At 40.5% G+C, this 17,199-nt stretch overlaps 1 protein-coding gene across 1 annotated transcript in view; it reads left to right on the forward strand.

Annotated features, from left to right (window-relative positions):
• SPTBN5 (spectrin beta, non-erythrocytic 5) overlaps nucleotides 1-17,199 on the forward strand; it is a 191,191-nt gene that overhangs the window by 113,172 nt on the left and 60,820 nt on the right. The window contains exons 33-34 of the mRNA XM_075843505.1: nucleotides 2,811-3,014; nucleotides 10,315-10,464. Coding sequence (XP_075699620.1) covers nucleotides 2,811-3,014; nucleotides 10,315-10,464 — 354 coding nt within the window. The remainder of the gene's footprint in view (nucleotides 1-2,810; nucleotides 3,015-10,314; nucleotides 10,465-17,199) is intronic.

The raw sequence follows: 17,199 nt of genomic DNA on the forward strand, positions 1-17,199 counted from the left end.
AGTTTACTTATCCCTCACTGGCCGCTGCTATAAAACGTTCATTGCCGTTATCCCCTCTCCTAAACTCCTCCTCCAACTGTAAATAACGGTCTGCAAACATTTTGCGCATTTATCGTAATATTTTATCGTAATGATCCGGTGTCCCGTTATACGCACACACCAGAAGAGGATGTTTGCTGGGGAAGGCGAGGAGCTGTTAATCAAAAGTAAGGAGGCGGGGTAAACTCGGAAAGACTTGAGGAATGAAGATATGACTCTTTTCAAACGAAGATTTGACTCTTTTATGCTCATTTGCATACGGTGCGGGAACACTAAAAAACTGAATACTAAAGCTACAGAGCCGACAAAGCAGACAATTATAGGTTATATAGAAATGATTTTTCACCCACTACCACCAGGTATTGTTGGTTTAATAGGTGAAATGCTGGTGACAGGTGCCCTTTAAGTATTAGTTCAGTATTGTCTGTATAACTTTGCCTTTGGGAAGGGTTTCAGTTTGAAAATCACGTGTAGACTGAAGAGGAACACTAGCTGGCTGTGAATCATAGATAAATATAATCTGGAACTGAGCTGTAGACCTGTGACCGAGCCTCCTTATATGAACATTAGACAGCTGTCCCTTATTTTAATAACACTAACTGCAGGCTAGATAACTTCTTTATAGACAAGTGTTCTTTAGTATGTTGTTTGAGATTAAAACATCTGTATTTCTACAATTGAATTGTATTTTTTAGTATCGACCTTTACAAATCTATGCACTGGCCACTAATGTTTGTTTGTAAAAATTACACTATGCAAGATGATTTAGTTATATATTAGCAGCATATTGTCTAAACTCAAAAAATAAAGAAGGTTAAAAGAATGTTAAAGGGCTGAAAAAAATTCAGAATTGCCAGGTGACTTTTCAGAATAACCTGTCATATGTGTGTACATGAGGAATAACACTATTTCTGGCCATCATATGACATTTATTCTGCCTTGTTTTTTTTTAGCAGTTTTCCCTCTGCAGTCTCTATTTCTAATACTCCGTTTTCTCATAGTTAGTGGACAGAGCTGCCCCCTATTGCAACAGCATAAAGGACATTAAACAGCAGTAATTAGCAGTGCAGCTGTGAATCCAGCACTGGGGTGAGATAAAACACTTACTAGAAGCAGCAGCCTCTCTGTGTGTGTGTGTCTCTCGCTCTGCTGGTACGTTCTCCCCCCTCCTATCTACATTCTATGGGTAGCTGTTACCTGATCCCTCAGTGAGCTGAGTCTTGAGGAGACCAACTTAGCAGTAAATTCAGAGTAAGGGTATGTCCACACGCTAAACAAAAAACAGCTGTAAAATACGGAGCTGATTTCAAGAGAAAACAGCCTCTGATTTTCAGACGTTTTTTTAAACCACAAACTTTTTTTTGATGCATTTTTTGCAACCGTTTTTGGAGCGGTTTTTCTATTGACACAATCAAAAACAGCCCTAAAAACGGCTCAAGAAGTGACATGCACTTCTTTTTACGAAGCGTTTTTTTTTACTCGCCGTCTTTTCAACTGGCCACGTAATAACGCCCCGTTGGAATGAAAGGCCGTTTTTTCCATTGAAATCAATGGGCAGATGTTTGGAGGCGTTCAGCTTACATTTTTTCAGCCATTTTTCAGGGCATTTACGGCTCAAAAATAGCTGAAAATAAGCAGTGTGAACATACCCACAGTGAACAGTGGGGAGAAAGAGGAGCCTTATAAGTGGAAAAAGGGGTATTTTTCTCTAATAAGATATATTACAAAGTTTCTTATAATCGATTGTACTATTGATATATGCAAAGTTTACTGAAAGGTTAGTGACTATTTAAGGACACCTGGAAAGATTGTCCTTCTGTAGACAACATCTCCAAGCTCCATCCAAAGAACTTTTTTATCTTCAGGAGATGTTCATAGATCCAGTACTATTAGTCTGCAAGTGGTCCACAGGTTGTTTTGCAAAGGCGATGGTTTCTTTATAAAAAGCCTTCTATGATCCCTGTCTATTGATTCTTTTTTTTTTTTTTGTGGTTCAACCTGTCCACTCATGTGAGCTTTTGACTCCCCACCTGACTTTCTCAAAGTTAGTGGACCAGTTGTTGAGACTGGGCCACCTTGTGTATAAAATTTCTGGTTTTGTCCCTCTCACACAGAGAACGTTGGCCGACAAGCTCCACAAAGTAGTATTCATCATGTGAAACTAGGAATCATTGGTTTGGAGCATAAAAGTATTCACTATGATTTATTCAGTCAACCGCTCACATTTATCAAAAGTTATGTCATTTTAGCCAAAAATGTCTAAATTAAATCTAGACTATTTTATTGACATGCTGTAAATTTAGGACTGCATGTGCCTTCTTTGCTAAAAATGTCAAAACATACACCACTGCCATTAACTTTTACACTGGCTAAAATTACTGCCCTTTTTCTACTTCAGGGTCTGTAAGGAGTAGACATGTGACTTTTTTCTTATTTGCAACTTTTAAAAAAAAGTTGCAGTTCATAAATGTGTCCAAATCCTGGCCAAGCAATAATCCGTGCTCCTTTTTATCAGCTGATGTGCATGGCGCAAATATGTTGCACAACAGATTAGGCTTTATTTTGGAGTAAAATCCTCCAAAAAAAAGTTATAAATACATTGATAAATGTGGGCCAGTGTCTACTAAAGATTGTTTTCACATTTTCAAAAGGGATATGCAATATATTACATTTTTGGCATAAATTCTTCTCCAAGATTACCTAGCAATAACTTGAATCCGTTATAAAGTTCCACCGTGTATCAGAGCTGTAAATACTATTTTTGCTTACAGGTGCGTGACTATTTCTCATGGACTGCAGAAATAACCCGTGAGATGAATGCTGAGGAGACCATAAGGGGCGTGCTAGCAAGTAGTAAGAGACTAAAAGCCCACCAAGACCTAAGGCAGAATATGGATGCCCACCAAGAAACATACAATAAAACGGTCATTGTTGGACAATCCATTCTACAGGAGGAAAAAAACCCTGCTGTACAGGTAATTGTTAAATAGCCAGACACAGAATGTGTTTATGCTATAAAAGAATTGTTACCTTCTTTCAGAATTTATTATATTTGTGAACTTTCCTTTGTTTGTATTTAGAGTTTTCCCCCAAAAAATAATTATTACAAAAATTAAGATACGTATACATTCCTGTTATAAACACCAATTGTTCTAAATCTTTGAAGGGATATCCCCATCTTATAATGTTAAGGCATATTGTTAGTATTATTATGATTGAAAAAAGGAACCAATGTGTTATTTGTGCAGAGAGGTCCCAGCAGTTGGACTTCCATCAATCAGAAAGTGAAGTGTACATCTGTTATTTCATCACTTCCAATAGTGGGAAAACCCCTTTAAGCGGACAACACAGTGATCAATACATTTCTCTCTGTATCGGGAATTTACATACAATTCTTTGCATTCATAAAATACTAGCTGTATGGCTATGTTCACATAATGCTGTCCTATGTTTAGCATGTATGTCGGCAAAGCTACCGGCGTACGCACTAAACGTGTCCATAGGGCTCCATTAGATGAAGGCCAAAAGTGTGCCCTTTTGGCCTTCGTCAGGCTGATATACGTCAGTATACCATTTTTTTAAGGATGGAATAGCGTAGTAGACTATGCTATCCCATCCCGCCAAAAAAGTATACTGCGTGGTAAACAGTTTTTTAACGTGAGCCTATGGGTGGCTTATGCCACTGTATGGCATACTGAAAAAATAAATAAGAGACCCTAATAGTTGGCGGGCAAAAAACTTTAAATAGTACAGAAAGATTGCCAAAGGCAATAGAAGCCTGTTTTTTCCCCAACTACTTATTGATTGATTAAACTAGTTTGAATATATTAGATAACTTTATTACATACCAAAAGGGACATACAACATAAAATTACAATGCGTGCTGGCAAGTAAGATACATGCACTGACACTCCTATATCTAGTTAGGATTAGGTAAAACCAAATTCAAGTGGTTTCCGATAGGTGTCAGTGTCAGGTCCGTATATCAGGGAAGCTCCTTTCTCCCTGTCATTTCACACCGAATAACCACCTCTGTAAATTGAAAGCTGAAGGCATGCCTGGAAAGAAGTGAACGAGTCAGAAATGTTCGCTACACACTTTCCCTTCATCAGAAAAGAGGAGAACTGAACTTTATTCAGAACAAAGAAACACACAGAGAAGACACATGCCCCTCCCTATAGATGTGGGACTTGCTTAAATCCCATTGGCTCCTCAGCTGTAAGTTTTCCTGTACATTCTTCTGCACACTCCTCTTTGGATTCCAGGGGGTGGTGTCTTCCATAGGCGTGTTATGCAGGCTCTTTGTGCTCCATGAATCCAATATCTTTGTGTAATATACTGAATATATATATATATATATATGTAAGGATAATATTTTTCAAACAATATACATGGAAATGATCCCTGACAGTCCCCCCTAAAAATATTATTCTATCCCTGAGTCTTGCCTAGCAACCTACCACTGACCACTCGAACCAGGCAGGTAGGGGTTTTGGATTTCTTCACCAGCTTGAGACGAGCAACTCCTGATGAGTAACCCCCCTTTGTACCTGGACTTCCAAGGTGTCGGAGTGGTCCTAACTTTCCTCTGGATACAGGATCGTTGTCTTGATATAATCTACAAACCGCTGCTGGTTGTAATATATATAATTAATCCGGTCTACATTTTATTAATGGTAACAACTGTCGCACTGTCACTTACTGTCCTAATGGGACTTTTACCCCTGCAGATATAACAGGTCATGGGCAGCACAGTGACCTTCACCTCACACCTCCACATAAAACTCCTCAGATTGTAATTTGCAGCACCGTGGCATATTTACACACATTATAATTATAAACCTCAGACATTATAAACAATAGGGCCTCAACTAATAATCATAATGCTATCACCATCAGGTTTCAGGTCCCATCAGTTCATTGCCAGTCCTGTACACCATAGTCTTCTTCTTCTCCTGTCTTCTGCTCTTCACTGACTGTCACCCTCAGGGTAACCCACACAATTGTGGAGTCAGACTACGTTGGTGTCCAGTGGGGGAGTTATTATTACCCCCTCCTAGTCACTTACTTATCAAAACACTTGATCCTGCTGACAGATTCACTCAGGTCTTTGGTCTTTACTTTGATCTTTGCTGATGTCATCAGGACTTGGTTTGGTCCTTCTCATCTGTCCGACACTATCTCCTTTAGTTTACGTCATCAGGCTGTACATAGCACCTCATGTTGTGAGCCTGGGGTGAGATCCCACGTAGACGGATTAGTGGAGTTTTATTGTGACTACCACAAACCCTCCGTATCTGTCCTCTCCTCTGGTAAGTTACTTGTCTGGGCGGCTGCTTAGAATTGTGACACTGCCGTCAGTTCATGATAAACGCGTTGTACTGGCTCAGGCTGTGCCTGCCGCATCTCAGTGATGGAGTTCATCGTGTTAAAAGTCTTTTAGTTCATATTTACTGGCACTTGCTGGGGACCCCCAACTCTTGTCAATTGTTAAAATAAATACTAATCTGGTGATAACATCATCCGCATACATTATAAACGTTGTTCTAAGTACATACAATAATGTTAGGCCCTTAAATGACATCAAACACCTTTATATAAGGAAAAACTTCTCTGTTACAATGGACAGGGCACCTAGAAGATGTGTAATTATTGGGTACATTTCATTTGCACTTGGTGATACCCTTTCAGCAGGATTTGTACCTTGATCTCAGCTGATTGCCTAGAACATCTCCACCTCACAGAAACATACACAGATTCCACATGTTTATCTGAGAAGTGTCTTAAACCTATTTTTCTTACTCTAATCTGGTTCGTTCTACCTGGGAAGGCCTCTCAAGGTCGGTTCTCTTCGGGGGAGGCGGGTATGATAAGGTTGGCACCGGTCTGCCAGGACTGTTCTGTAGGCAAATCAAACAGCTCTAACAGAATTTAGCAGCATCAGCTGTAAAGCCTGGGACATACCAATTAGATCTTACCACGTCGATCCTTGCAGTCTTGGGGCATATGTGAGGTCATACACCATCAATGCAAGTGCCATCAAGAGTGCCTTGGGTGTTACCGGTTCATCTTCCCTTATCCGTCCACATTCTGTTAGAATCTGGTTCTCACGCCTTCCGCTCCCAGTTGGACTCTTCCTTTGAAGAACAAGCTTTTCATAGCCTAATCAGTAATTGATCTTAATCAGATAATTAACTTGAAGGAGAACATTAACAATGACAGATTTATTTTAAACGTTCACACTGGTCAGTAACTAAAACTTACTAACTGATTCTTCTTCTTTATATACATATCTATACATACACATATACACTGCACAGAATTCTCTGCTCTAAAATTTCCCTTTCACAACAAAAAGAAACAAATAAAAATGTTTTCGAATGGGAATATTCCGCTTCTGTACCTTTTATCTGACGCATGACTCTAATAGTCCAATGCTAAGGCTGGTCCAGAACTTTACATAAAACTTAACTTCAGAATTTAATATTCCCACAACACTTCTTAAATACAGTTATTAAACAATCTAACTTTGGGACAACGTCTAGAGAACTGCTAACATCTTATCATTGTACAAACATCAGGTCAATACTTGGGATAAGATTGTTCCCCTGTCACTTACAGACAACGTCTGCAGTGGGGAAAATACAGGCCGGGCTTCAGGCCCCCCCCCCCCCCCCTGAGAACAGGTCTACACACACGAGCACATTGTCATACACTTCTACCTCGGGTAGTTGTATGTTCTGCAGTCGCTGGGACTGTTAATCTGGCCGGGCTGCACTATTCACAGGTACCTTTGCTGTTTTACCTATGTCATGCCGTGCGCACATCATGCCGGCTGCTACAAACCTAGTGGTGGCATTATTGTATCCAGGGACAAGCCAATTTACTGACACCTGGCTGCACATATCCTTGTTGTCAGGTCTGTCTTCTCTCGCTCTCTCAATTGGCTTACCCGATGATCCAATAAAGTTCCTACTACCAATGGGCCCATAATTGTGGGCGATGCCAAAAGTGTACCTAGAGTCAGTGTAAATGTCGGCCGTCTTACCTTCTGCCAGGTTACAGCCTCAGCGAGCACCTCCAGCTCCGCTCCTTGAGATGAACAAGAAGGTGAGAGTGGTTTCTGGGTAATTTACCTGGTGCCTCGTATCCTGTCTTGTACATACTGTATAATAAAATATCTCTTTATTACAAATTTACATTAGAAACCCATGTCACATACATATATATAACATCTCAAAGGGGTGGCGTCTTCATCCTCTAAAATAAAACCAAATGTTATACACTTCTCCACACTCATCTGATAATCCAGAATACTTTGAGAATCTCACTTTTATCAGGTTCTGCAAATACTTGATTAATACAAAAACAAATAAAAATAAAACATTCCTAAAAACTTGACATCAAATTAACAATGTCCAGACAAGTTTTTTATTTTTTTCCTTCTCCCCCATCTAAATCTGTAAAGACTCATCTGTGAGTGACGTCACCTCTGCCTCCTGTGTAACTTTGCTGGAGGGGGATGGTCTCTTACACATTTTAGATCTCCTGAAACCAAATTAATTAACTCAAAACAAACCAAAATTGTACCTGATCAGTTCCTTCACCATTCCCCCCTTTGTGGACTCTGCGAAAGTAATGTACCAGAGTTCAAAACTACATCTCAACATAACACTAGTTTAACCCCCTGTAATGTACAACAGCCTGAAACAAAAATGACTTTTTCCTGACAAATAAATTTTATCTTTACAATGATATAACTCATGTGTGAAATCAAAAACAAAACAATTGTAGTTAGTTATTCAATAAAAACAGAAAATATTATATCTGATAACATTAATTACTGCAAAACAATAAACTGTATACAAAAATAGGGAACGGTGGGGGCACATACATTTTCAAAACCCCGTGTCTCACAGTATCTATAGTTTAATACATCTGAATTATCAAAACACATGAAATCTTATCACATCATAACACATAAATATCGTAACTTTTATAAACAACAGCGCATGCGCAAAGAGAAGAAATGTATTTATGTTTGTAGACATTACTGATATATATATATCTCTCAGCAGTGCATATTGAAATCCCTTTGTCTCCTCAGCCCTGCAGACTGCACCCAGTCAGCCCCCCTCCTCCACCCAAACACAGCATACTACAGCGGGAGGGAGGGGGGTCACACACTCACAGCTTCTCACAGCGTCTAGTCTCACAATCTTAACACTTTCAATGCCGGCAAAACAACATACGTATCTGCAATCATTCATCACACTATTGTATAGGAATTATCTACGTTCAAAACATCAACCACATAATTTGTAACAGTACAATCTGTCGGCCACCATCTCTATATTATGACGACGTGTTGTTTCATCAGTGAACTAGACTGGAACTTCTGTAAATAGAAAAAACACTACAAATGACAAAATGAACAAGGCGATTATTTCATACTGATTTGGTTGGGCCGGGCGTGGCCACATCAGGGGTGGGTGGTGGGGGGCAGCCTCTCCCATTGGAAACACAGTGCGCAGCTGTGAGGGGCGGGTTTCCCACCAACAATGAGGACACACTCAACATGAGGTACGGAAGCCATTACCGGGTGTCGGCTGGTCCTGTTTTCTAATACATACAATACCTTTCTTATTCCTAACTTCCTCTTCTGCAAATCCCTCTAAAGCACTTTCCATCAATTTCTTCATTTTACTCACATACTGCTTCCCTTCTCTTCGCTTCATTAAATCATATGCCTAGCAGTCTATATTATACACGTAATTTATATAACAATTTTCGGTCAACGACTCCCAGGCCTCGCCGGAAATATTACAATTCCTCAGTCTACAGCCTCCGGTCCGCCGAAATATAATTTTTATTTAGACTCTCCGGCTTCGCTGGAAATATTAAAATTTCACAGTCTAGCTCTCCGGTCTCTTATATAATCTTATTTAGACTCTCCGGCTTCGCTGGAAATATTAAAATCCCAGTCGATAACTCTCCGGTCTCTTATATAATCTTATTTAGACTCTCCGCCTTCGCTGGAAATATTAAAATCCCAGTCGATAACTCTCCGGTCTCTTATATAATCTTTTATCTAGTCCCTAATTACCCAGAGGATGGTTAGTCGGGCGCGACTAAGGTCTCACAGGTTTTTTTACCCTCACAGCGGAAAATATCACCTCTGTCGCCTGAGATAATCCAGGAAATCAACAAAAGGGTTCTACAGATCGCCACAAGACTGTCCACTAACACAGATAAGACGAAGATTTATAAAATCAATTCGCTTACCGTGTTATTGCGGAGGTGATCAAATTCCTTCAGTGGGCAAATTTGAGTCCTCTGTTTCACCCTGTGATTGTCGGTTGTCCGGATTTTGATATTTCCTCGAGTGAGGTCCTGTTCGGGCGCCAAATGTCAGGTCCGTATATCAGGGAAGCTCCTTTCTCCCTGTCATTTCACACCGAATAACCACCTCTGTAAATTGAAAGCTGAAGGCATGCCTGGAAAGAAGTGAACGAGTCAGAAATGTTCGCTACACGCTTTCCCTTCATCAGAAAAGAGGAGAACTGAACTTTATTCAGAACAAAGAAATACACAGAGAAGACACATGCCCCTCCCTATAGATGTGGGACTTGCTTGAATCCCATTGGCTCCTCAGCTGTAAGTTTTCCTGTACATTCTTCTGCACACTCCTCTTTGCATTCCAGGGGGCGGTGTCTTCCATAGGCGTGTTATGCAGGCTCTTTGTGCTCCATGAATCCAATATCTTTGTGTAATATACTGAATATATATATATATGTAAGGATAATATTTTTCAAACAATATACATGGTAGTGATCCATTATGATTGCCATCTAAAGTAACACGTTATGGGCTTTTCAGCAGCATTTCATGATGTATACATTAAACGAATACCAGTATAGTATATCAGCTATAATGGTATGCGTTTAACGGATAAATCATTAAATATTCTCACCCCAGTTCACGACGTATCCGTTTAACGGATGCCATTAAACTTTGTGGTGACGGAAGGGACTGTTAGGCATCTGTCACAGCCTTTTCCCAAAATATACATCAAACATAGGCAAAAAAAACATGTGAATATAGCCTAATATTGTTTTCTGTAATGATATATTGATTTTTATTTAAAGGGAATTCAAAATTACTTGTTTAACTTTGTTCATATGTAAACTTTCAACTTTAGAGATTGTTGTTCTAGACATTTTTTTGTGATCCTTTAAAATAGTCAACTTTTTTATGCTCCTTTAATGTTTTTAGCTTCAGCAAAAGCTTCACACCCTTGTTGAAGAAAATAGGAACCTTTATCAGCATTGGGAAATGAAAAGAAAGTCACTGGAGCAGGTGCACCAAGAACAAGTGTTGAACAGAGACATTGATAATATGGAGAAGATCCTGAATGCACAGGAGGTTAGTGAGAAGCTTCTATGTACTATATCCAACATGAAATACAACAGTTCTGTATATTATATTGTTTCTCCAACAACTATTGGTAGCTATCAAATCATATCTGGAAATCAGATGTTAGTCAGGAATTCTCACGCCTCTTTCACTCTTACTATGGATGCCAGCTTCAGTAAAATATTTGTCAAGAGTTACTTGAACATATAGAAATATATTCATTCAAGAAAAATCCCTTGCGACCACTGGTCACATTTCCTAGAGCTGTTTGTCTAAGAAACCATGGTAAACGTGCGAATTTAACAATGATATTTACCAATGTGTTAGCGATTCAGACTTCTGGCTCACCACTACTACTACATCTGTACACATAGCCTAAAAGAGCGCTAAATGTGATCATGACATCACAACCTGATTGCATTTAACTTTATAATTTTGCCCCTGATTTTTGCAGTCGTAAAGAATAAGTCAGATTAAATTGATGCAGTTATATTTTAACAACTATGACTGGGTATAGGCTTCATTCTACATAAGCACCCCTGCCATATTGCTGAACCCAGCGGTGTATGATGTGGCCATCTTACCTAGAATTTTGGGAAGGTATATGGTCTATAATATACTATAGCATTAATTTTCCCTAATTGTACAATAAACTAATAGTGCATGAACAAAACACACGTACCTATATAAAAAAAAAAAGCATTTAAATAAATCTGCAAAAATCTTTTTTTCATTTTTTTTTTATAATGTATATAAATACTGTATTAGTAATAATCCCTTTATATTATAAACTTGTTAGTTCTGGTACATACTCCTAACATTGATGCCATCTTGTCTCCTATTTGAGGCTCTTGTCCATGCATGTGTAACAGTACCAGTTGTGTAAAAGTGTCACGTTTGATCGTCCTGTTGATAGATAAGACTAAAGTGAATGTTTACATGAAGAATTGCACAAGCGGTTGACTTTTAAGTCCGCTCTGATTAGTGCCTATTTATAGATCCTGGCATCTCTTTCCCTTTGTTGTGTCTGCTGGCTGTCTAAATGTATTAGAAACTGTGAAATTATGAATAAATTATGTGCGGCCCTTAAAAGGACACTAACTTTTCAAACAACTTATGCTAGTCTAATAGTATACCTGATCTATATCAACTTTGTAATTTACGTGCTGTTAAAATTTTGTTTTATCTATGCAAATTCTGTGTGACGTTGCTGCCACTAGGTGTCTCCCTTCTTGTAATCGGCTGTCCACCCCCTGTTGTCAAGCAAAAACCATCTCTAGTTACAGAGCTGAGGAGACAGACTGCTGGAAGTGGGGGGTGTCTCTTCACTGCATAGTAATAGAAGTATATGGGGAGGGGGAGCAGGAGGAAGGAGCAGGAAAGACAGACACGCTGCCCATAAATGTCTATGGAGAACGGAGGGGTGACCAGGAGAAGGTAGCAGAAGAAGAGAAAGAGACAGACACAGCCGCTACCTATAGAAGTCTGTGGAGACGGAAGGGTGTAGCAGGAGAAGAGAGAGAAGACACAGACACTGCTGTCCAAAGAAGTCTATGGAAAGAGGAGGGGGGAAGAGACACGCTGCCTATACATGTCTATGGAGAGAGGAAGGGGAGCATGAGCAGAGAGAGAAAGACACACTCAGACATGCTGCAGCTTTCTGGTAAGTGTTCTATCTCACCCCAGTTCTGAAATCTCAGCAACACTACTCACTACAGCGGTGTAATCTCTTCCATGCTGCTGCAGCTTATATAAGTATGTGATAGAGATAGGAGAGCAGGATCCTCCTCTTCTCTGTGTGCTTTGTATAGAAGACATGATAGCAGTTAGGCTCCATCCACTAGCTCAGAAAACTGGGAATTAGAGAGAGAGCCTGCCGAGGGGAAATGTGCTAAAAAAAAAAAAGCAGAATACAAGTCATATAATGGTGTTATTTCTCATGTACACGCATATGACCGGTAATTCTGAAAAGTTAGGTACGCTCTAATATTATGCATGCATCAACAAAACCAGTGTTATTTGGCAGTTTTTGCTCATATGTTACATTTGTGTAACATGCAGCAAATATTTGCTGCTAAATTCAATACACATCAAATTATTTTATAGTTTGATTTAAATCAACGGTTTTTGTAAGGTATTTCATTACATAACAATGTTTTTCAAATACAGTTATCAGAAAATCCCAAAAGTTAAAGTAAATTGTATTAATAGATTATTTAAAGGGGTTATGTGAGGACCAAAAATGATTAGCAGCGTACTCATTGCAGTATGTGGGTACACTCACTAATATATATTCCGGTCCCCCGTCAGACTAATTCTGAGATTTTCATTTTTATAGCGCTGCCAGGGGATTGAAAGTCTAGTTGCACAGCCTTCTTTGATGATGATACAACTCTTCGTCACGTGACTGACCCCGCTGTACTACTGCTACTGCTTGTACATAGAGTACAGCGGGGTCGGTCACATGACGAAGAGTTATATCATCATCGAATGCTGTGCAACTAAACTTCTGGTCCCCTAGCAGCGCTATAAAATAAATCTACGAAAATCTCAGAATTAGCGCGATGGGGACCGGGATGTATATTAGCGAGTGTACCCATGTACTTCAGTGAGTACACCGCTAATAATTTTTGATCCCCATAACCCCTTTAACTAGATTTACTATGTCAGTAGATGGAACAGGAGCATGGATGAGACAAGCTCTCTTGGTGCCCCAGGTTGGACTTTCAGAATGCACCCACCCTCTACCCAAAGTCCAGGAAGTTCAGCATGATAGCTGTCAGATGGACAATCATTCCTTTAATTGCTGGTCCCCTCCTTCGACAACAGTCTCTGTATAACACATCAACATTTCCATCCCCTCCATACTCGTGCAATTCTCAATGCAGGGCTAACTGGACTACAACCCTAAAATGTATATTTCTTACTACGTATACTACACTTTTTTTCAGGACGCGGCCGGGTCTTATATGCTGGGAGGGCATGATGTGCTGGCGTTTGGTTTGGAATGCAGAGCAGCCCGCTTTAGCTAACACTAGCGGCGTTACAAATAGGCTGTTATTCGGCAAGATACGCCATGCCTGACGACCAGCACATTATCCCTCCACGTATTACACATAGTACTGACACCCCATGTACTATTCACAGCACTGACCCCTATTCATCACATTTATTTTATTTATTTATTTTTATTACATTATTACACAGTTCTGACACTTTCATACATACATATTTATTTTTTTACCATCCATTCACACCCTAGCACTACACTGACACACATTTATCACACACCTTTGAGCACTTAGTCCGCCACTCCCCTCAAGACTAGTGGGAGGGGCTATCACTATTTAATGTACACTCCTTCTGCAGCATTCTTTGACCCGTCTGCGTCCTGATGGGAACGGGTTTTCACCCACCCACCTACCTAGTGAGTATGGCCTTTTTTGTGGTTTTGATATTTATGTCCCATTTTTTCTGTTTGTGTTTTTAAATTAGGAACGAAAAGTTCTGGTTAGGGACTCGCAAGGCACTGGGGACCCTTGACGTTGGGTTGCGAGCTTTGCGTATTTTGGCCAAAATAACAACTAATACCCCATGTTTCATGGATATTTCTTACTACGTATACTACACTTTTTTTCAGGACGCGGCCGGGTCTTATATGCTGGGAGGGCATGATGTGCTGGCGTTTGGTTTGGAATGCAGAGCAGCCCGCTTTAGCTAACACTAGCGGCGTTACAAATAGGCTGTTATTCGGCAAGATACGCCATGCCTGACGACCAGCACATTATCCCTCCACGTATTACACATAGTACTGACACCCCATGTACTATTCACAGCACTGACCCCTATTCATCACATTTATTTTATTTATTTATTTTTATTACATTATTACACAGTTCTGACACTTTCATACATACATATTTATTTTTTACCATCCATTCACACCCTAGCACTACACTGACACACATTTATCACACACCTTTGAGCACTTAGTCCGCCACTCCCCTCAAGACTAGTGGGAGGGGCTATCACTATTTAATGTACACTCCTTCTGCAGCATTCTTTGACCCGTCTGCGTCCTGATGGGAACGGGTTTTCACCCACCCACCTACCTAGTGAGTATGGCCTTTTTTGTGGTTTTGATATTTATGTCCCATTTTTTCTGTTTGTGTTTTTAAATTAGGAACGAAAAGTTCTGGTTAGGGACTCGCAAGGCACTGGGGACCCTTGACGTTGGGTTGCGAGCTTTGCGTATTTTGGCCAAAATAACAACTAATACCCCATGTTTCATGGATATTTCTTACTACGTATACTACACTTTTTTTCAGGACGCGGCCGGGTCTTATATGCTGGGAGGGCATGATGTGCTGGCGTTTGGTTTGGAATGCAGAGCAGCCCGCTTTAGCTAACACTAGCGGCGTTACAAATAGGCTGTTATTCGGCAAGATACGCCATGCCTGACGACCAGCACATTATCCCTCCACGTATTACACATAGTACTGACACCCCATGTACTATTCACAGCACTGACCCCTATTCATCACATTTATTTTATTTATTTATTTTTATTACATTATTACACAGTTCTGACACTTTCATACATACATATTTATTTTTTACCATCCATTCACACCCTAGCACTACACTGACACACATTTATCACACACCTTTGAGCACTTAGTCCGCCACTCCCCTCAAGACTAGTGGGAGGGGCTATCACTATTTAATGTACACTCCTTCTGCAGCATTCTTTGACCCGTCTGCGTCCTGATGGGAACGGGTTTTCACCCACCCACCTACCTAGTGAGTATGGCCTTTTTTGTGGTCCTAAAATGTATCTGTAGTCTGTCAGCTCCTACAACTCATCTAGCTCCTCTCCCTTCTCCATTCCTCACTTCTCATATAATAGAGATAGGCACGTATTGGTTACTACTGTGAGCTCAGGTCACAGAGTGGAAATCTATTTTGGTGTAACAGGCACAGTTTCCACACCAATTCAGGGAAGTGCTTATCGTACCCCGGCAACTACAGCACTAGAAGTATCTAAGACACAGTATCCAATTAGTTGTCTAAATATTTGTCTATGATTTTTTTTTAATCCATAAACTGTGCCCGCCTCAATAGTACCCTATCGTGTGCCTACTCTGCCTACCACTTATCCTGGCCCTGTACAAGTGTTTTCTCTATGCGAAATCCTCAAAAACCAACATGGTATGCTTGCATGGTATAAGCAATGCTTTTAAATCTTCTAAATTGGAGAGAGGCTTCTATTCATACGATGTAGTTTAGGTGAAATTTTCCTTTAAATATTGAAGTGGAGTTGCCATAACCTCATTTGTTTGCATATGATTTATGTTGGCAGCTCTAGTTGAAACAAAGCGCAGAAACAATAGGGTTCCAAATATATATTCCTGTAAGAGGAGAAAGTCAAATAGTGCAGCTGAGCGGTGCTCATTGCCAGAAACCCATTTTTAATATGTTGCTGGATGATCCAGAACATTCACTCACATCTCTCTTTTCTCTTTAACTGTTACAAATAAAGTGCATCTGTTCACTACTACAGCGTCGTTGGGTGGAACCAGTAATCACAACTGCAGCCGCTTGGAAAAAAAAATAGATTTCTGAGACATAGGTCACTTTGTGAATTGATGAGATAACTGGTGGTTCAGAGATGCCGGTAACGTGGGATTTCTGGAGTGGTTCCCCTTTAAAAAGAAGACAATCGCAGAGCAAATACAATTTAACCAGTTTAACTTTACTGAGACCGCTGCAAATACAGGGGCACACAGTGTTATGGTCAGTGTTACTTTAGGAGGCGCAGTATGCTTAGGGGTTACAACACTCAAATGAGGTGCATAATCTTGGCGGTTTCAGTATATGCACAGTGGCGCGATTTATTATCGTTCAAGATAAACCAAACAAATGGAAAATTTAAGAAGTATGGAATCTTTTCAAGGGTCCTGTACTAATCACCTACAGCAGGTAATCTCACTATGGGACAATCAGACCATTTTTCAGGTCCGCTACTCATGCACTCACTCCTGTCTACTCCACCCAGTCCAGTCTAAAGGGAGTTTTACACTTGGCGACTCTCGTGCAGACGAGCGTTCATAGAATGCTCGTTGACGATAATTGTCCTGTGTATACAAAGCAGCGATCAGCAGATGAACGAGCAAACGATCATCTGCTGGTCGTATCGTTTTAAAAAAGTTAAATATTACCGCTGTCGGCTACACTGCCAACATGATGATAATGTATGGGGACGAGTGATCAGAGTAACGAGCGCTTGTCCCCATCCATAGCTCCGTGTGCCAGGAGCAAACGAGCGCCGATCAACGATGTCTCGTTGATCGGCGCTTGCTACACCGGCCGGTATAAAAGGACTTTAATTCAGGACTTTACTACCAGGCCACATTTCAAGCCTGCAGGCCAACCGTTCCTCAATATAGCACTCTCTCTGGCCCACTAAGACAAGGATCCTCCTAAATACCCAACAGGACCTAAATACAGCCTCCCCCGGGTTTGTGCACAGTACTTCTCACCTGTTCGCTAGTTCCTGTTACGGGTTGACTATTCCCAGTAGCCTCAGCAGACACTACTCTGGGCTGACAGTACTCTTTAGCAACCCCTACTTCAGCAGCAGCCTACAAGGTACAACTGTAGGCCTTCCCGTTCTGCGGATAAACTCTAACAGCCCACAGACCCCTGGTGACTGCTTTATTAGCTCACTGTCTGCTCCGTGAC

The sequence above is a fragment of the Rhinoderma darwinii genome, chromosome 12 (assembly GCF_050947455.1).
Source record: "Rhinoderma darwinii isolate aRhiDar2 chromosome 12, aRhiDar2.hap1, whole genome shotgun sequence".
NCBI lineage: Eukaryota > Metazoa > Chordata > Amphibia > Anura > Rhinodermatidae > Rhinoderma > Rhinoderma darwinii.